The sequence below is a fragment of the Falco biarmicus genome, chromosome W, assembly GCF_023638135.1.
Source record: "Falco biarmicus isolate bFalBia1 chromosome W, bFalBia1.pri, whole genome shotgun sequence".
Lineage (NCBI taxonomy): Eukaryota > Metazoa > Chordata > Aves > Falconiformes > Falconidae > Falco > Falco biarmicus.
In genome coordinates this window covers 1,836,738-1,858,868 of record NC_079310.1, presented here as the reverse complement: position 1 = coordinate 1,858,868, position 22,131 = coordinate 1,836,738, and the positions used below count along the sequence as shown (strand labels likewise).

General features: G+C 37.7%; 1 protein-coding gene across 1 annotated transcript in view; it reads right to left on the bottom strand.

Moving 5' to 3' along the window:
• LOC130141893 (rapamycin-insensitive companion of mTOR-like) overlaps positions 1-22,131 on the bottom strand; it is a 109,237-nt gene that overhangs the window by 62,541 nt on the left and 24,565 nt on the right. The window contains 6 exon segments of the mRNA XM_056323190.1: positions 460-527; positions 759-928; positions 1,901-2,027; positions 6,328-6,391; positions 7,401-7,532; positions 19,870-19,934. Of these exon segments, the coding sequence (XP_056179165.1) occupies positions 460-527; positions 759-928; positions 1,901-2,027; positions 6,328-6,391; positions 7,401-7,532; positions 19,870-19,934 (626 nt within the window).

Here is a 22,131-nt window from a genome sequence, read left to right as displayed (position 1 = left end):
CTCCGGACAGCCTGTTCCAATGCTTGACTGGCCTCACATAATATATTTATTCCCCCCCCCCCCCCCCCCCCCCGATATCAAGTTAGAACCTCTTGTTTCCATTTCTGAGCCTGATCATACAACCATCAAACATAAAACTAGCTCAAATGCAAACTCCTCGTTGTTGATGTTTAAAGCTAGATAAAAAAGAAACCCATACCTGAAGTAAATTGTGATGATTTTTTAAAGTAAAAGAAATATAATGAGGGGAAGGGAAGAAGGGTAAAACTAATTTTCCCTTTTAAATCTGAAACACTTAACAATATTTTAGTAAGTTGCATTCTAACCTACTATCATATTCAACTTCAAATAGTTTAATATTATCTAATTGCCTTTATCTTGTCACTTTGGAAAGAAAAATAGTTTAATTCCAATACCATGAACACAACTAGCAGCATAAGTAGCAGCACTAACACTTACTTGAGTTGTCCTTCTGCTGTGTCTGGATTATGCCTGTAGTGAAAATCTGTGTAAGGAGCTAAAATTCGCTAAACAAAAGAAAGACATGCATTACTTTCACATGAGAATAGTTAACAAATCCCAGTCCAATCCATCATGTTATTCCTACTTTATAAATAATTAAGCTCTTAGCCCAAAATGTTGCATTTAAACATTTTGCACTAATACAGAGGGTGAAATCTGAAGTGAAAATGTTTAAAAATTTTCATTAGTAATACAATATTTAACTTCTGTCACTACACAAGTAAAACTGAACTCACCTCTAACTCTAGATCTGCTCGCACATACTGTCGGGTCTTTGGATGATTAATGAGGTGCAAAACTGTAGTTATCAAAGCCTCATTTATTCGGCTTATCTGACAATCAATCACATTTTTCAAGATGGTACTTAAACCACCCCGAAGAGCCACCACCTCGGGATTCTGAAGTGCTAAATAAAGAAAAAGACATCACTCCGGCTAACGATATGAAAGAAAACATTTCATGACTTCCAAAGCAACAAACTTCTCCGATTAGCACATATATCTTTTCCTTCCTAAACACTGCTGAGGCATACAATAAAGCTTTGAATGACTGATATTAGCAATAAATTGAGATTTTTTGATTAATTCATAATCAACAAAAATACTGGTCAGTCAGTCGCCACTGTGCAGCAATTTCCCAGCTTATTTCCAACCAAGTTTCCATACATTAGCGTCTGAATTTCCCTGCAAAAAGGTGTTGTGTTTCACTGGACTGACATGGATAAAATGTTTATATAAGAATATAAATGAGTAACAGATTGTTTAGTTCTTTAAAAGAGAAGTTTGTATCTTGAAAATGTTGCTGAAGTTATTTCTCATTGATTGATATAAAACTGAAAAAAATCTTTAAAAATAAGCACCCACACACAAGTATAGGGAGTTAATATAAATCACTGTCCAGATAGCCTTTACGTGGACACAAATACTGACTTCCAGAAGACAGCTAATCACAATACCCACTGTAAAAAGTTTTAAAGGAAAATATTTTTTAGTTTTCTGAACACTTGTACATTTGTCAATACCACGTGTATGGAACTTTACCTACTTCCAATCCACTAGTTTTAGAAACATCAACTGCACAGGGAAACATTTTTAAAGTAATGCAAAAATTGGCAAGTCTTAAAGTACCTGAAATCTTCAGGTACTTCACTTAAGAGATTTTGATTTTAAGTTAAAGTGATTTTGTTTTATATCAAAGTAATGACTAAAATATATTAAATGGACTTTAAGAACATTTAACATCTGATTCATTAGTTATTAAACAAATACCCTTAATTATTTGAATACAATCTATGTAATAGGAATCCACAGAAAAGAATCTTAGAAGACTGTTGACAACCACATCAAAATTTTTCTTAATTAGCTTTCAGTTATCTTACCTAGTTCACAGATAATGGCTATACACGCTCGAACCATTCTGTCTCTTTCTTGAAGACCATCATTTCCAACTGCTATTAAAGAATTAGTAATAGAACTGGGGAACAATGAAGCATTCACAGTGATCATCTGCCAAAAGTGAAAGAAAAAGCCCTCTTGTTTCTTAATAATATTTCTTTAAATATACTCACAGATTCACTAGCATTTTGTTTCCTAGATACTACCAGACCACTCCATATATTACTTGGTTGTATCCTGCAAATCCAAAAAACACTTTCTTTTGTTCTTGAAATTCTTCATTCATCAATTTACCATTCTCTTCCTGCTTCTTTTTTTTTTATTTTATATTATTTTATTATAAGAAAGAGTAAAAAAACCCTGACTGTTGCAGAGAGGACTACTGCTACCTTCAGATTTTTTCCAAGAATTTCTTTATTGCAAGAGAACACTATCCAATAAAACAGCAGATTACAAACTCTTCTAGAAGATTCATTCATGCTGCACCAGATATCTATCTTCAATACCTATTCAATTTTTTTAATTAGCCAAGACTAAACTCTCTTGTTTTGTAGAGAGATCCTTAGGCTGCTGCAGACTACAAAAAAGGACAGTCAACAAAAGAAGCTGCTATAGTATTTAGAAGGCAACTGTCAGCAACACCCCTATATCCTCTTGTAAAGTACCTGATCTTCCTAAAACTGCTGTGTAATAAAACTTCATCATAAGTTATATAGCTATATACGTCACAAAAAAACTCACACACTTTAAACACAATAAACTTTAAAAGTTTTTAGATGTTCAGTGGATACTGAGCATTTTTTAACATCTCAATTTTATTTATTAGTAGAAAAAAATGTGACATGGTTGAGTGGGTTATAACAAATTATGCTGTTCCCTTTTTAAGCAGTCAGACAAAAAAAACTATTTCCCCTTATTAATACATCTGTTTAACTATAGTGATGTTCATGTTCCATAGTATACAGGATATGTATATTGAATTTTAGCAAACTATGAAAAAATGTGAATAGAGAGCTACTCAGCCTTTGTAGTCAAAGTCTCATTTGGAGGGTGAAGTGGGGTTTTTTTGGCTTTAATGTGTGCACAGGGTTTTTCTCTTTTAATCTGGTATAAATCCTGCTTGTCCTAAACTAGCTTCCGAGGATTTCCATGACACAGGAGCTCTTCAGTAGTATAAAGGAGCACTGGCTGTTAAAATCTGTTCTATTCTGTCTCAAATTTATTGTAAATAGGTTTTAGTTTTTAACTGAAGAATGAATAACCAAGGTTTAATTTAATATCCCTTTTGTTTCCAACAAAAGCAGACTTATATCCATTATTTTTCCAAAACAGCTTTGTCCTATATTCATTTTACAGCTCCCTTAGATGTCTTACAGTTATTTGTTCAGAGGATTACTTCCTCCCATCTTTGCAGAGAATATTAAAATGAAGAGATCAACAATTATGACAAATTTATTTGAATGCTTTAACAAGTTTATTTTTAAGATGTGTTTTTGAGAAACTTGTCATACATAATGTTGTCACCCATAAAACAGGAAGCTTTAAGATAGGACTCTAAATAAAACCCAAACTCTTCCCCACCCACGTAGGTTTTCACTTTTACAGTGGCATGAAATAACAAGAATTAGCAGTAGAATGGGTGTACCAATCCACTCTACAGAATTCTAACCTTTTTTTCTACTGATATTAACATGTACTTAAGCGTGAGGACACAAGCAGCCTCCTAAAACTGTTTTGTTTCATTGTTTTCTTTGGTTTTAAGACATGAAAAGGAAAGATTTCTTCCTTGTAATATTAAATTCCAAGTATTTTAGTAGAATAAATACAAATAATAAATACAGTCCATCTGCCTTCGTTCTGCTCTACATATCAAAATGCAATTCTAAAGACCAAGGACAGGTAATGCAAGGCTACTTACAAGCAGCTATGATGAAATAAGTAACAAGGACTGTGAATTTGGTCTTTAAAGATTCCTTTAAAAAAAAAAAAAAAGAGGAAGAAAGAAGGTGGTTCATATTATACCTCATCCTGACTTCTGCTTTGAAGATAAAATTTTCTTCCTATTAAATTACTGAAGAATGGACAGAATGAATTCTATTAGATGAAGAAACACTTTTTGAAGCATTGCTAAAGATGACACTGCTAAATTACAAAGCTCTTACTATGAAATGTAGAGGTGATAGTACTAAACACTGCCCCACAGAGTATAGTCAAAAGAGAATATGAGCACTCAAAGTCCTAAAAAAATAATAATCAGAAACCAAGTTTAAAAACTTTAAAGTTGTTTTTCTTTTCTACACTACTTTAACCTGTATCATTTTTTAAACAAGTTTATTAAGTGCCTTTTATAAATTCACAAAACAGGGTTAATATTTTACATTTTGTTCTTTGACTCTATGAAAACAAAGAGAAGTGAGAGAATGTTTTAAAATTTTATATCCATGCTATTCATTTTAGTTATCAAAGATGAAGTTAAAAACTGCATCCATACTTTGGAACAGAAAACAACAGTTCTGAGATGCTAGTGAAACCCAGTTTAGCTCTTCCACAGCTTATGGTAAATTATCTCCTGCACAAATTAATTAAATCTGATTGTTATATTTGCCATTCATCTCCTCTCTTAAGATCTTCATATAATCTTTTAGGAATCCTGGTATCAAACTACTGAATCTGAAATCTTGCAAGAGATGAGGAAAGATGGGAAAAGGACAAGAGCTGGATAATAAAAAGACATTGTGAAAATACAAAATGTGCCATTCAGGACATGTGCCACAATATCCTTTGTGAAAGAGAGAGTTTCTCAAATATTGACTGCTCTGTGTCAATGCATGCTTAACTGCTGCAGCCCAGACAGGAATGAAAAAGGTGTTAACTTTATTTATAGGCAGGTTGGGTAGCTTTTTGTTTGTCTGACATGATCTTTTAAGAAACAAGGATGTTCTAGGTAGCAAAAGATGTTATGAAACATCATTCATCAACACAGTTCTCGGCATCAGAGAATCATCACCATCCTTGTAAAGCATGTACATTCCATGCGTGTACATCCCATGCACAGCATCTTTGTACAATGACAGAGAAAAAAAAGAAAAAAGCACATGTGATCAGCCATATTTTTTTAACATTTATCTTTCAGGTTCATTTTTTTAAGTCAAACTAATGGATTTATTTCTCTTGCTTCCTCTTGTTTCTTTCAAGCAAGACAGAAGTCTGCTCAACTAGGAAATACTCAAGAAAGCCCAGGAATATGAGGACACATTTCTGACCCATATAAAAACAATTCCTTATAATTGTGTTTCTATTCCATCTTCTGATTTAAGTTATTCTGCCCCTACACTGAAGCTCTTTTTTAAACCAGATTAGCAAAGAACTTTTTAAAATGGTGACTTCCTCAAGGATCCATTCCTTTATGGTTGTGGTTTTTGTTTGGGTGGCGTGGATGTTTAAGCTTTAAAACTTTTTGGCACAATTGTTAATCAAGCGTATTGTCTCTTCTGTAAGAAACCAAGTGAGCTCATTTTAAGAAAAGAAATTGCATATCAAGCTTTCATATTTTCAACCTAAATATATCTATCAAAAAATACATATACACATAAAACAGATTAAATACACACAGCGCTGCTGGGGAACAATTCTTCCAACTACTTCAAACCTTACTTGAGTCTTTGGTAGTTTTTCCTAAGATGCTCAGTAGAAGTAAAAAAATGTAAGCAAGATAAAAAAATAGAAAAGTCCAGTGCAAAGGTACAGTACTATACTGCCTGAAAAAAAAAAGCTTCAGTAGCTGCATATGCCAATTTCTCTAGGATTAACTTGAAAATGCAACTACCACAGCTTCAAACATCTCACATCCATGGGTACACAGGACAGTAACCACCACAGACTAAATAAGCCTTATCATGTATTTGAGAAAAGAACTACAGATAGCTTCAACCTCTGTGGATAAAGCAATAAAGCTAGAAGCATTCCTTCAATTGATTATTCCAGCAATAGCAATTAGCCTCATTTCTGAAATGGCAGAAAATGTCCCATCCTTGATTTACAGATGCTTAAACACACTATACAATAAAGTTAAATCATTAGATGAAACATAATAATATGGTTCTTACACCCTTGCATTCATAATTTGAATTTTTTTTCCAAATCTAATCCAGTTTGATCTCTATCAAAGAAAAATTAGGAGGATTTTTCTAGCCCACTCAAGATTCTCAGTGGTAAGAGGTTAAAATATAAACAAGTCTCAGTATTACCCTTCCTTCTCCCTTTTGAATTATCAGCGGTAATTTCTTCTCACATGATAAAGTGAGGTAAGGTATTAAAGACTGTGTGAAAAATAAAAATGCTGATGGAGAAAACTTGAAATCAGCACAGCTGACTGGCATAGCTGATAAGACCATATATAGTTAGATTTTACCTTTCTGACTAATCGAAGTGCTTGTGTTCTTTCTACTTCATTACTCTGCTGTATGTCAATACACCTAAAATACATTTAAAAACATGTTTTGTTTATAACAGTTAAGGTGAAAGTTAGTGTTGTTAACATCTTGCATTAATATTTATACAACTGAATAAACAGGAGAATATTATGACTGATTGTTTAAAAATTCTGCCTTTCAGCAAGCATACTCATCATGACTGGTCAATTAGTTACATTTTATATTTTTTCCAGTCATCTTCATTATAATTGAATCACTAGAATGTTCTCAAATATACAGTGATAAGGTGTAACAGCTTCAATAAATATTTTCTGAGCTAGCTGCATTTGTCATTTCAAAAGAAACTAAAAGTATTTGTAACATTTCACATTGTTTTGTGTGTTCTCAGATCAGAAAAGTCCTTTTGCTCCAACAAAATTAAACAGCATGCTAAAATTGACTATATGTGTATATTTATAAAAATACATATATATCAGTATATTAAATCTAACAAGATTTTAACAAAAGAAATGCTAGAAACTATAATATTTAGATCTACTCATGATATTGATCTTACTGTCTCGTTATTAGTTTGTCCTTTAGTATTCTTCTGTTGCGTCATGGATTATACTTAAATTACAAATTCTTGGGCATGAACTACTTTTTTCCCCTGACTTTGTACTAGAGGCTCTGAAGTACTGTGATAATACAAAGAATCAGAACAACTCCCATAAAACAAACTTAAGACATGAAAATTACTTAAGTTTCAACCTTCTAATAACACCACAGATTAATTTATGATTAGTGACATTTACAATTCAAAAACACCTATAATTTGTCTAATTTTTTAATTACTCATAGTATATCATATATTAGGTCATCTTTTTATTTGGATTAGCTAGTGTTATGTATTATCCCTCTATTTTTAATAAGGGACATTATTAAATTAAAGAAAAAATACTTTTATAAAGCTACATATCAAGAATGTAAGAAGATATGAAAATACCTTTTGTCACCTCTCTCAACCATGAAAAAACAAGTGATTTACAACAAGAAAGGAAGGGAAAATTACCTGGCTATCAAGTAATCCACTTTCAGCTTTAGCACCTTCTGGAGAATACTGGAGTCTCGAATGAGATAGCGGAGGGCTCGTAATCCTGCTGCTCGCACCTCTTTTGCTTCATTTAGTAAAGCTAACCGCAGACTACAATGAAAAAAACAAGGGGAACAAACAATTATTTAGCAGCATATAGACTTCACCAACTGACATGCAGCTAACACCTACCCATTTAAAATAAAGTTTGATTTCTAAAGAGAAATACTGCATTAATTTTGTCTTTGAGATATTCACCTGTACAGCTGAGAAGGCAAAACTTCACCCTGCCAGCAGATATAGACAATATATTAATCTGAAAAAGCTACAAACCAATTTAAAATTTTTTTTACAGAACAGTTTGTACATCCCTGAAATTATATATTACTAAGACTTCTATATGAGTTGTTATTTGAAAAAACAGCTGAGCACAATATTAGTCCTGAAAAGATATTCTGAATTAGTTGCAATTTTCAAGAAAATTAACAGGTGGAAAGCGTTTCCTCCTCTGCTAGACTGCCAATCCATAACCATGAGTCCTCAACACAATGTCTTCATACCTAAAAGACAAATTTGCACCTTAATTATATGCACCAGTCACTAAAGATGTTATAGCACCAATATGTTTACATGAAATATGAAAGCCATAACGTAAGCAGCCCCACACATCACAGATTTCTAGAGATTTAATTTCAAAATATAACCAAAATGTATTTATCTTTAAATAGATTTTGAAACCATTTTGCTTGCACCAAGGTGAACTATCCTAAACATAAGTATCATCATAATGTATTTTCCTAAATTTACAAGCTAAGTAAAAAGAATGGAGATTTTGAAAACCTCCAGAGATGGAGTTTTGAAGGCTCTAAAAAAAATTTGCCCCTCTTGCCTGACGACAGAGAAAGAAAAAAACCAAAACCAACAAAAAAAGCAACCATCCCCCACACCAACAAAACCAAGAAAAAAACCACAAAACATCAAAAGAACACCAACTCTCAGCCACATATTTTAGTAGGATTGTTTTAGTGGACATCTAAAAAACTAAGTACTTCAGTCAGTGAGACTGAATTTCAACATATACAAATTGAAATTTTATTTCATCTTTTCTTATTCTAGGATAGTCAAGAATGGTAAACAGCTATTCCAAGGACAAAATCTTCTGATTCTTTCTGCAGACAAGTCACCCTGTGTAAAAGTCACTCTGCCATAAACACGTAATAAAGGGACTAACTGTGGGGTCTATAACAGAACTGCTGGGGTCCTGAGTACTAGAGGCCTACACCAGGGGTCCCCAAACTACGGCCCGCGAGCCGGATACGGCCCCCCAGGGTCCTCAATCCGGCCCCTGGTATTTACAGACACACACACACACCCATCTCCTCTGCCGGGCAAGCTCAGTCGGCAGCCTCTGCACTGCGAGGTCCAGCCAACTCGGGCGAATCGCCAGAGCCCCGGCGCGGCAAAGTCCCTTCAGTCCCTTCTGGCCACCCTGTCCGGACTGCGCGGCCGGGCTGAGGAGGGGGGCGGCGGCATCAGCGAGGGGGGCGGCTCCCCCGTCTCTCCCTCCCTCCCTCCAGCTCCCAGGCAGGACAAGCAAGCCAGCACCAGTAGGAAGCGCGCGCACCATCGTGTCAAAAAAAAGAACAATTGACTCCGAGTGCGGGGTGTTCCAAGAAAAGTGGACTTCTGATTATTTTGTCACGGAGTACAAAGAGCGAGCTGTTTGTCTGATATGCCAGAATTCAGTGTCTGTGTCAAAGGAATACAATTTGCGTCGACACTACGAAACTCAACATAAAGGTAAATATGATTCTTTGGTCGGACAAGTGAGAAAAGATAAAATATTAAGACTGAAACATGGATTGACAACTCAGCAAAATACGTTTGTGAAGCAAAAGCAGCTCAATATGTCATCACTTCGAGCAAGCTATCAAGTTGCCAAGCTCGTAGCGCGCACTGGCAGAGCATTCACAGAGGGAGAATTTGTTAAAGAATGCCTTCTTTCTGTGGCCAAAGAGATGTGTCCAGAGAAGGCGGATTTATTTAGTACAGTGAGGCTTTCAGGACCTGCAATTACACGAAGGACTGAAGAAATGGGGGAAAATTTGAATCTGCAGTTGCAAAACTCCTCAAAAAAACTTTGCTGTTTCTCATTGGCACTCGCCAAAAGCAATGATGTTCGTGATTCTGCACAACTTCTAATTTTCATTCGTGGGACAAATGATCGTTTCAAAGTCACAGAGGAGCTTGCTGCACTGAAAAGCACCAAAGGAACAACTACAGGAGAGGATATCCATGAGAAAGTTTGCCAAACTATGAACGATTTGGAGCTGGACTGGGGTAAACTATTCAGTGTGACACCTGGTGGTGCTCCTAGCGTGGTGGGGTCCATGAAAGGAGTGGTTGCACACATTAACAAAGAGATGGACAAACGCAGCCATTCACATCCAATAGCCATACACCGCATCATCCACCAACAAGCCCTGTGTTGTAAATCACTGAAGCTGGACTCTGTCATGAAAATTGTGCTTTCTTGTGTTAACTGCATTAGAGCTCACGCACTAAACCACAGACAGTGTCAGGAATTTCTGTCTGAGCTAAATGTTGCCTATGAAGATATTCTGTACCACACAGAAGTCCGCTGGCTGAGTCGAGGGACAGTTTTGAAACGATTTTATGACTTACTTCCACAGGTTTATGATTTTGTGCTTTCTAAAAACAAAGAAGTACCAGAGCTCAAAGATGCAGAACGGAAATGGCACCTTGCGTTTCTGACAGATGTAACAGAGCTACTCAACAATTTCAGTGTCCAGCTTCAAGGAAAGGGGAAGCTCATCTGTGATGTGTATTCACATGTGAAAGCATTTCAAGTCAAATTAGACCTGCTCATTAACCAAGTAAAGGAGGAAAACTTCTGCCATCTCCCCACAACTCAAAACCTGTCTGCAGAAAAACCAGCAGTCGCATTCCCAAACAAAACGTGTATGGATGTACTAGAAATGTTGCAAAAGGAGTTTCAAATTAGATTTAAAGAGCTTCGTCTCCATGAACAGGACATGCAGCTTTTCCGGAACCCATTTTCTGTTGACATTGAAACTGTTGATCCGATTTACCAAATGGAATTGGCCGAGCTACAGACTTGTGACTCGCTGAAAGATGCATTCAAATCAAGCAGCCTTACTAATTTCTATGCGTCTCTCCCCTCAGAGACATCTCATAATCTCAGGAACCATGCACTCCAAATTGCAACCATCTTTGGCAGCACCTATGTCTGTGAGCAGACTTTTTCCCGAATGAAACATCTGAAATCTCCAGTCAGATCCAGACTAACTGATGAACACTTGCATCACTTGCTACGACTGGCAGTGACAAATATGGAACCTAACACTGACCATCTCATTAGCCAAAAGCAGGCCCATAGTTCACATTGAAATATTATTGGTTTTTGTTGATTACAATTGTTCTTAATTTAAAATATTGCATTCTTTTCCCTGTTTTTTGTGCACTACTACAAACAAAATATGTGCAGTGTGCATAGGGATTTGTTCATTTTTTTCCAAACTATAGTCCGGCCCCCGACAGTGTCTGAGGGACAGTGAACCGGCCCCCTGTTTAAAAAGTTTGAGGACACATGGTCTTTCTTAACCCACTCTTGTATTGGAGCTTGGCCTTCCTTTCAATTAGTCTTTAACTCTTTTAATTGTCGATGGAGGATTTTAACATCATGCCAGGGATACAGACCATCATCAAGCTGCCCCCAATCCTCCCTGTCCCCCAGAATGTCTGACTCTCCAGCGGGGGGCCCTCTGGCTGGGGAGTGGGGCATCCTTTCGAGGTTCAAGAGGCAGTGCAGAAGGCTGTTTAAAAAGTTTGAGGACCCCTTAAGTAGAGGATCAGGTTTAATTTCTTATGTTTTACAGGGCATGGGTCAATATCGACGGTAGCCTTACGTCCTGAGGCACTTCAACGACACCAACATCGACTGAACCTGGTCTTGACTCCATGTGAAGGCAGCCGCTCAGCTCAGAACAGATCAAGAAAAACGACACAGCTTGCAGAGAGCGTGGTCTGAACTTGGGTTTTAATACATTGCGCATGGTGTGACAAGAAGACTTGGAAAGTCACACGTGCATGTGATCGGGATAGTGTGTTTAAATGTCACTCATGTAATGATCGGGTTGTGTTTTGTTCTGAAGCGAGCGGGTTGTCTGACTTTGTAGCTGTGTTAGCATACTGGTAATCTGCTGTTAATATAGAAAGACAAGTGTCAATACTTAGAGAATAACAATAGTTTTCTTGAGGTTTTAAGCTTAATTAAGGACCTTAGGTGAAGGGTTTTTAGCAGAAATTACTTTCAGGCTTTTACGATGCTTAGCTTTGCAGTGTATTAATCAGAATAATAAGATAGTTGACAGGATTTGTAGAATTAGAATAAACATTCCTCGAAGCTTGCAGGTGCATTGGAGCAGTTGGAAAAAGGAGGTAAAATGATGGCAACACCTCAAATGTGGATCATGGTTATGTTAATTTGTTTTCTGCCAGGTAGCGAGGGAATTTCTGACATTTTACCCAGAACGAATATTTGGGTAACATGGGCAAATACAGCTGGGGTAACAGATTTTTATCTGAGCTTGCAACAAGCAGATAACCCTTTTCGAACCTGTTTGATAGGTATCCCTTTGCAGGAGAATGAAACAGACTTTGATGGGTATTGGAATCCACAGAGCGTAAGCCTGGCTAACAGAGAAAGCGGTTCTTGTTTAAGCCCAAATGGCAGATATGTTTGGCCCTCTATGTGTTGCGCAGCTTGCCAGAAAACGGTCATTGAGAATTTAAATCAATTATATCAGTTACCTTTACAGGAGTTAAGACTTATTGGCTAGTGTTGTGCCTGTCAAATATGTTAATGTTACTGCAACCACAATGCCAGGTTGTAAAAGCATGTCATCACAGCTCCAACCAGTGAATGGTACAGGAGTTATCTGGTTTGATAAACCGTGGCATAGTTGGTTTACAAGGCAAGGGGAACAGGGCCGGTATGTAGGTTATCTAAATGTCACAGGGCATTCTCTTTAGAGTAACTTAAGAACAGGAGGGTTACATGTAAAACCTCCTGTGGTGCTTAAAACTTCCGCCAGGAGTGTTTCTGATTAGTGGAGATAGAGGATGGCCTGGTATTCCCATGCAACCTGTTGGTGGGCCTCGTTACCTTGGACGGTTAACATCGTTTGCTCCTCACATGAAAGATTTATTAAATGCCAATAGGAATTATGGGAGATCACGCAGATCTATTCGAACATTTGATGATACATGTAATGACAACATACAGCTGCCATCAGTAGCCGCTGCTATAGCCACATCCATTTTTCTTCCAGGAGGAATGGCAGCCATAAATGCAAAAAAATATACGTAGATTAGCATGTTGGGGCCAGAAACAATTTAATTTGACTTCACGAATGATAAGTGAGCTACTTACTGATGTAGAGGGTGTTAGACATGTTACTTTGCAGAATCAAGTTGCCATAGATTTTTTATTGTTAGCACATGGACATGGTTGTGAAGATTTTGAAGGGATGTGTTGTTTCAATTTGTCTGATCACTCAAAAAGCATAGCTCAGCAATTAGCAGCACTGCGCAAGAATATGAAACACGTTACTGAAAGACATGATCCTTTTTCTGACTGGCTCAATAGCCTCGGGCTGAGGGGATGGTTGCAGACTGTAGTTAAAGGAGCACTGGTAGTGTCAATAGTGTTCTTGATTTTGAGATTGAAACAAACAAGGAAGTAACAATGTTTGCAACGCATAATGAATGGGTTAAACAAACAGATGTCTAAGAATGGGGTCTGGATTGCTCAAAAACAAAAAGGGGGATTTGTGGAGTGGCTGGAAGAAAACAGACATATTATGAACAATCCAGACCGAATAACTGGGTTGTAATAACAGGCCGCAGCTCTAACAAGCTGCAGGTGTTATGAAGGACATATGCAAGGCCAAGGGAGACAAAGAAACTGTGTATTCACAGAGAGATAAGAGACTTGGACAGAAAGATGAGAAAAAACAGGATGCCTGCACAAGGGGGGAGCAGCGTGTGGGCACCACACCAGGACCAATCATAGGGGAGATGGAAGCGTGTGAACAAGTAGGTTTAACCTATCACCTTTTACATAACAAAGCCTGCGTAGCGTGTGTATTTTTAGCTGTAGAGTATAAATTGCTGTGAGTCTATTAATAAAGGGGCACTAACTTGATCGCATTGGTCATATAAGTTGCGTCCGAGCCTTCTGCGTCAGCACCTACAGGTGATTAGCGTGGCTGCTTGGCAAGAGAATTTGTATGTACAGTTAACACAGAATATTACCCAAATTATAAATAAAACTGATTGTTGGATTTGTACCCAAATGCCAAAACATTCTGGCCATGGAATGCCCTTAATAGGTGTTCCATTGCCATTGAATGTTTCTTGGACAAATGTTACTTTCTGGCAAAATGCCACTCTTGGAAAAGATTCCCAAGCCAAGTGGGACTAGGAGCTAGAAATGGAAACAATAACAGCCAATACCTTGGGAGACCGTTGTTTGGTAAGTTCGGGAAACGGCATGTTTGTCAGAAAATACTCAAAGTGTAACGAATCCATTTCATTGAACAAGACAACTATAGACCCAGCGTTCCAGGCACATAATTATACTGGTCTTCCAGTTCCGGTAGGAACAGGGTGGTATTGGTTGTGTGGCACAGCAGCTCGGAAAACTTTGCCTCTGGGGTAGCAAGGAGTGTGTACCTTAGGCGCTCTGCTTCCTAACATCACTATTATTGATAAAACAACACTAGACCCTGTGAGAAGAGGACAGAGGAGCATTTTGATCAGAAATCAAAGGACAGATAACCCCTTAATTGAAAGGCCGACAGGCTATCATAGCTTTATACGATGGCTAATCCCATCATTGGGAGTTAGTGAGTTAGAGAAAGCTATAGTGAACATCTCAGCTGTAATATAAACAATTGAAAACAAAACTATAGATGCAATCAGAGCCCTCCAAGAAGAAATTACAAGCCTGTCAAAAGTAGTAGCACAAAATCGTATGGCTTTAGATCTATTATTAGCCTCGCAAGGAGGGGTATGTACAATAATTCATGTCAGCTGTTGTATGTACGTAGACCAGATGGCCGAATCACTGCTGACTTACAGGAAATCAGGAAACAGGCAAAGATCTTACATGAAGTAACTCAAGATGACATATCTTGGGGGTTTTCCGAGCTGTGGGAAAAACTGACCTTCTGGTTACCAAATTTAACATGGTTAAAACAATTGTTATAATAATAATAATAATTATCCTGTTGTCCATAATATTTTGCATAACAGTTTGACGCGGCTTGTGGTGTTTCCAAAACACAGGAGATTCCTATAGTGAATGGAAGAAAAATCAATTACAATGGAAACTAGAGTCCAACAAATATTTTGAAAAATTGTTAGATAAAAAACCAATGTATTAGATTGAGTATAGTAAAAGAATTTACTAATTTTCTAGAAAAGGGGGGACTGAGGGAAGGGGTTAAAGAAATTTTAGTAGATCTAATTGCTTAACGATTACCTAGACTGTTGTTGATAAATAATGCTTTGTTTTACTAACCATTGTGTAAATTAACTGAAGCAAGGAGTCTACACTTCCTCCTGAAGGACAGTTCGTGATGAGAACTAGCTAAAACCAACTCTATAGTTTGGACAAAGACCAAGGAACAACTGAGTCTGCGAAGAAAGAAGGTAAAAAGTTCAGAGCGAGGGAGACTACCAAGACCTTCGTCCCCACAACCCCCACCAAGAGGCACCACACAAGCATAGTTGGGAGGGACTTATGGAAATGACTTCTTGGAACTAATTTTAATATGAAGCGGGGCTAGGTTATGAATATGTATATGCATATTTGGAAATCTTATGTATATGCAGCATTTGATTATATAAATTGAGGCAAATTGTTGACCCGGGCGCGTATGGCTTTGGGGGGTAGTGCTGCCCAGCGCTGAATAAACATACCTATTTTACAATCTGATAAGATTGTGGAGTCTGATTCTGCCCGTCACTACTGAGTGATTTTAAAAGGAACCTTATATAAATAAAATGTCAGTTTGCATTTTTGTCCCAGAGTACAGCCCCAAGTCTCCAGAATTTTTTTCCTCACTGCTCAAGATGATTTTCAGATGGGTAAGTTCACAGCTCTGTGAATCATTGTTATACCTATTTTTCATGTGAGCCATTTCCTCTATATTTGTAACAAGTTATAAGTCTTCTGCTCTGTGAAAGTATATTCATGAATGTCTCTTTCTGAACATATAAACCAAAGAAATGTTTCTGGTTCCAGTAACAGTGAAGTTTTCCCAATGTAAGCCAGCATGTTTCAGCATTACAAGCTGATGGCCAACACACATTATAACCATTTTATGCAAAAAGATTTTAAACAAACATTGCCATAATTCTACATTCACAAGAAGGAGAAAAAGAGTATAACTTAAGTGTCTCTACATGATGAAGCACTCGTAAACAAGGAGCAAAAACATAGCCTAGTTGCTCTCATAACCAATCCCAATTACTATGTGTCTGTGCTCACTCTAACTAGAAACATCTGCCTAACCACCACCATTAACAAGCTAATGAATATTTCTGAATGTAAGGAACTGATATATTGATAATTGCCTTAAACATTGCTTAGTGCACAAATTCAAGCAGAAATGGCGCAAAGCTGTTCTGCTCAAATTGGAGAGGAACAAATCAGCTGTAGCTATTGCAAAGTGAGCTGCTGTTGCCTAACATGGTAACCACAAAGTGGTACTGAAAGGGTTAAGGCCCAAGAACAAGGAAGATGCCATAAGCACCATACGTACTTACCTGAACAAAAGAGGCTCTGGGAAAATTTTACCTTACAGAGATGTGCAGGACCATAACGATAAGAAAGTTACAAAAGAATGGCAACAATAGAAGACTCGGAGACCACCAGGAGAGACTACTGCACATGCGGACCAGACACTTGCATATGCTAATGAGTTCCAGGAAATCCCATGTATATGTGTAACTATGGTATATAGCCTCTGAAAGTTTGCCAGATTGTTGGAGCACTTATGGTGGAACTATCCCCAGTCCTACCCCAACGCTGTAATAAAGAATGCCTTGTTTAATAACAGTCTGCTGTTATTTTTATTCTGTCAGACTCCTTACTCAGCCACACCTAGCCTCCCACTTCAGCAAGGTTAGAAAGCAAGGGGGTTTGGATGCTGCCGATCTTTGTATCAGCACAGGATGTAATGGCTTTAGGTCTTGCAAAGGCAAGATCTAGCTAGCACTTCCTGGAAAAAACTTCCGTGGTAACACAAGGCAACTGCTCATGCACAGCAGGGGTTGCCTAAACCCCTCACGACCACTGATGAGGACCCCCTGGGACCACTGCTCACACACAGACCACACCCACCCTCACTTTGTATGTAAATGAGGAGGTGTCCTCTCTAAAGCATAACACCTGAAATGATGAAAGTTTGGGTGGGGCTTCTACCATCAAGACACCCAGGGTGAAGAGGATCTTCTTAGATCCATAGGTGGTAATATTCATTCTCCTCTCTTTATTGAATAGTGACTAGATCTAAGTAACATGTGGCACGGGACTTGCTTATCCAGGTAAGGTAATTGTCACTGAATTTAACCACATCTTGTATTTTGTGTTAATAAAGCTGGCTGGTTGGTGTTGTTTCACCTTAATTCAGTCCAAGGGAATCACAAACTTAGTTGCTGGTCCCAAGGGGAGTGAGTTCATCCTACATGACTCTTTGGGTCACAATACTGAATTATGCCTTACACTAACAGCAAAATACAAATTCAGAAACATGGAAAAAAGTTATTGGGAAAGAGAATCCAAACGAAAAAGCTAGTCGGTTTTACAAAATAACACTGCTTGCTCTAGTTGCTCCTCTACATAGCTTGCTCACTCTTTGCTGCTTTCAGCGCATGTTAATAACCTTCAACCCTGACAAATATGTTGCCCTCATGCTTTTATGATCTAATCTCTCAGAAGATGACACGTTCTGAGATTAAATACACCAGGATCCCAGTGTCAGCATAATACAGATGCAGTTGTGATGAATGCCAATTAAAACAGTGACAGCTGTTTGCAATTACTTTTAATTTGCAAGTTTTCAACACTGTTATCAGGCTCCTCTTTGAGGTATGCAGTTAGAGTAGGGTTTGAGTTCATAATTTGTTAGTCCTTTGAGTAGGCTTCTGCTAGAGAACTGCATGAAAGGCTTTAGCAGAAGGCTTTGCATGATCTGCTACTGTTTCCCTGAAAAATACTTCCTAAAGGATAAAGGAACTTTAGCTATGAAGGGAATTTGAGTACGGGACACTGCCCAGATGAACCGTTCAACACAATTTGCCTATAGTGTTCCCTATCCTCAATAATAAATGTTAAACTTTACATATAAATATACAAGTTAAGCTCTACAAGCAGGTACCTATGATAAAGTTCTGAAAATATCTACCCAAGGAGAAGAAAAGTTAAGGTTGCTTTTAAGCCCCACTTGCCAAGTCTCAGACCAATTTTAAAAGTAGGGTGTCTTCTCTCCTTGCCCTTAGGCAGGGGTCCTCAAACTTTTTAACCAGGGGGCCAGCGCAGATGAAGGGGCAGGCAGTCATCTGCGGCTGCTTGGGTCCCCCCCCCCCCCCAACCCCCGGCGGGGGGGTTCTGTAAATACCAGGGGACGGATTGAGGACCCTGGGGGGCCGTATCCAGCCCACGGGCCGTAGTTTGAGGACCCCTGCTTTAAGGTTTTCCATTCATGCTTCTCAACATGTTTATTCTGTAGAACAAAAAAGTTTTCCTATAGAAATTAAGATAAACTTGAGAACATCATCAGAGCAAATTACAGAACTCCCATATTATTTCCGAAGGACTTAGCCTACCCTCAAGGTAATTTCCTAAATTAATTAAAAAGCTCAGTATATGCAGGTTACTCAGAGTAGCTGTATAGCAAAATAACCTGCAAACAGAATACTACTGCAGAATGGCTATAATCCTGTAGGGCAAAATTTTTAAAATTGCTTGAAATATCTGTATTTCATAAAAACAATCCATCCTATAAATATTTCTGAAAAAGCACCAACCAGCACAATTATGGTTGTTAATATCTATTTGGGTTGTATGCTTGAGCTTTGAAAATTATCACTATAGCAGAATAATTACATATATGTATAAAAAATTTGCTTCTCATGTACATACACAGAAGAATCACTGGACTGACCAAAGTAACATTGCTAACCAAGATAATTTTCCTGCTCAGTCTTTAATTTTTTGAGAAACTGTTTTTGCCTTCTTTTTTTTTTTTTTAAGTAGAAGGCTGTTTTTCTTCACTTGTCTGCTTAGAATAATAATTTTATCTGCTCCTTATCAATATCCTTAATTATGTTTGGATTAGCAGATCTTTATGCAAACTTTTTCCTATAAAAATAAACAATAGTATTTGTATAACCTTTTAAGACCTGTATTTAAAAATATTTGGTAAAGAACTCTGAATTTTGAAGTTATACTCTTAAGTGATGTTTAGTCCCGTCATAAAACACTATAATAGATTACATAAATAAGATCAGAAGACAATAACCTATTAAAGCTCACAGCAAAATGCAGATTCACAAAACCACTTATTAACATTTTTTAGCTCTAGCAAGGAAAATCAGTTCTATTTAACAAAACAACTTACAATATTTCCACAAGAAAAAGTACTAGGTTTTCCCAAATTTTTACCTAAAGAGTAACTAGCTTTTCTAAGCTTGCTTGCTTTTTAAAGTCATATAACTAAACTGAACGAACACCTAAATTATATTAAATACTAGATTTTAGTTGTTTCTGCCACCAATGCTAAGCCTCAAGACAAGTTTACCAATGTCTGTGCAAAAACACAGAAGTTCTGGAAAAAAGCATGTAATTACTTTTGACTGTCAAATGGCAACACAATATAGGGAAATTCCCCTTGAAAGTACATACACAGGGTGTTTTACTAGCAAGGAAAGCAATGCTACAAAGATATTCACATCAAATTAATGTAAAATATTTATCTTTAAATCCTGGTTCTACATCAAGAGTATGCTCTAAATTCTGTAAGAGCACATTTACTAAAAGTGCTTTCTCCAAGTACTGAGATATTTAGAAGTATCTTTTACATTTATGAGGAATATAATAAAGAAATCCATACTTTATTTTGGAGGGGGTTTTCCCCCTCTTTGCGCAAAAGCATATAATGTATTTAATTTTACTCATTAAAATATTTTTAAGGCGCATATATTTGCATTGTGAAATTTCAAACACATTAAAACTACAAAATACTTGCTCAAGAGTACAACAAAAAAATTTATTTAATTGCACCTAGAATAATTAAAGTAGCCTAGTATTGCTCTAGTGCTCCTTACTACTTACCATATTATGATGCCGTCATATGTAAAACCTAGCTTTTCTTCAGCATGGCCAGTATTACAAAGAAGCTGAAAATAGAAGAAAACATCTATTACTAATAAGTCTTTAAAAATGACTATGTAAAACTGAAGATTTCTGGAAATGCTTTCGAAGAAAGCTGAGGAATTTCATTGATGGCAAGAGGAAATTTACCAACTTCAGACTTCCCTGAGAATTTCTGCTGTCAGTATTCTATGCTATATACATCAGAAACACAAACCTGTGGCCTCTCATACTAGAAAAAAGTTTGCACAATTATGTAAACTGCCTACAGGTTAATTTTTCAACTCCAGATTGCTCCTCTTGCTGCCTTTAAGTTATTTTCAGAAGGGCTATTAGTTGTGCAATTGGTAACCTGAGCAGAGATGAAAAAGACTGAAGTCAAAGCACATCTGCATTCAAAAAAGGACTTAGGTGAATAGTGAATGCTGTACCACTTATGTAAAGGATGACGCACCTATGTTTAGTTAGAAGTCAGGAAATGTCCAAGGACCCTTATTGCCACATGACGGATGCACAGACTGCTAAGTCCTTGGGTTGGTTATCTTTAGAAGGGACATTTGGTCTTAGATTCCTGTGGTACATGCAACGTGGCGAAGATGGAAACTTTAAACACGGCCGCTGAGCAATAGAGTCTACATAGAGACAACTCCTCAAGGACATTGTCCAGGCACAAGATATGTTAATGTTGTTAACTTGAAGATATACTAGGTCCTTGAATGGAATGTGCTAATTGTCCAGGTGCCAGATATGTTAATGATTTCCCAGAAAGTTAATGAATAGACATGAGTGACTTGTATAAAGAGGGGGCTGAAACGTTCCCTCGGTGTGCATGACTTTGGTGGAGCAATCCCCCATGCACCCAGCGCTGCCGAATAAAGATAACCTCTGCTCGCTTGAATACTGCTGACTGATTCTTCAAATCATAGGTGAGTTTTGAAGCAAAGACTGATACTGATGGTTCACTGTCATTATTTTGCCACAGCAGCACAGGCATAGAAAAAAGGCACCACCAAAAGCCCTTAAGTGACATTTGGCCTGGCCTGCCATCGATTCCATAGAATTTGTACCTCTGAAAACAATCAGTGCAAAGGCTGAATTTATACACATAAAAAGACACCAATAAACTGTTGCAAATTCCAAACATTTGAACCATATCTGTCTATTTTGAGCACAAAACTGAAGATTTACAAGTAAAATTTTCACGTCCAAAACCGATCTCAAAAGGGGCAGGCAATCTAGCACATGCCTATGTTTTAGCCTCTTGAGAAAAGGAAAACTGTCTCTTCTGTAAGAAGAGCTGATGCTGTTCTCCTTTGCAAGAGCGGCAAAGAAATTCCTACTTATCTCATTTACTACCCCTAGTTAAAATTATAAAATACTTTAATATTAAGTCCAATTCCCAAAGCACTTCGAAAAACTCAAGTGACTAATACTGATTGCAATAGCTGTGCACTTTGTCCTTTTTGAAGGAGGTTCCAGTTTTGCTTTCAGTTCTGAGCCAGTATGGTATTAGCCATTTCTCCTCAGTGAGGAATTCAGGAAGACTTTGTGCCAACTAGTGAATCTCTCTGTTATAATATTATTAAAATATATCAAGACTGTGCCATGTTCATGTTCTGTGCCAAGTGCAAGGTTCTGCACCTGGGTTGGGGCAACCCCCAGTATCAATACAGGCTGGGCAGAGAATGGATTGAGAGCAGCCCTGAGAAGGAGGACTTGGGTGTACTAGTGGATAAAAAGCTCAACATGAGCCGGCAATGTGTGCTCGCACCCCAGAAAGCCAACTGAACCCTGGGCTCCATCAAAAGCATGGCCAACAGCTTGAGAGAGGTGATTCTCCCCCTCTACTCTGCTCTCGTGAGACCCCACCTGGAGTCCTGCATCCAGCTCTGGAGTCCTCAGTACAAGAAAAACACGGACCTGTTGGAATGGGTCCAGAGGAGGGCCACAAAAATGATCAGAGATGGAGTGCCTCTCCTATGAGGACAGGCTGAGAGAGTTGGGGTTGTTCAGCCTGAAGAAGAGAAGGGTCCGGGGAGACCTTACTGCATCCTTTCAATATTAAAAGGGGGCTTATAAGAAAGATGAGGACAGACTTTAATAGGGCCTGTAGCAATAGGACAAGGGGAATGGTTTTAAACTGAAAGAGGGTAGATTCAGACTAGATATAAGGAAGAACATTTTTTACAATGGGGGTAGCGAAACATTGGTACAGGCTGCCCA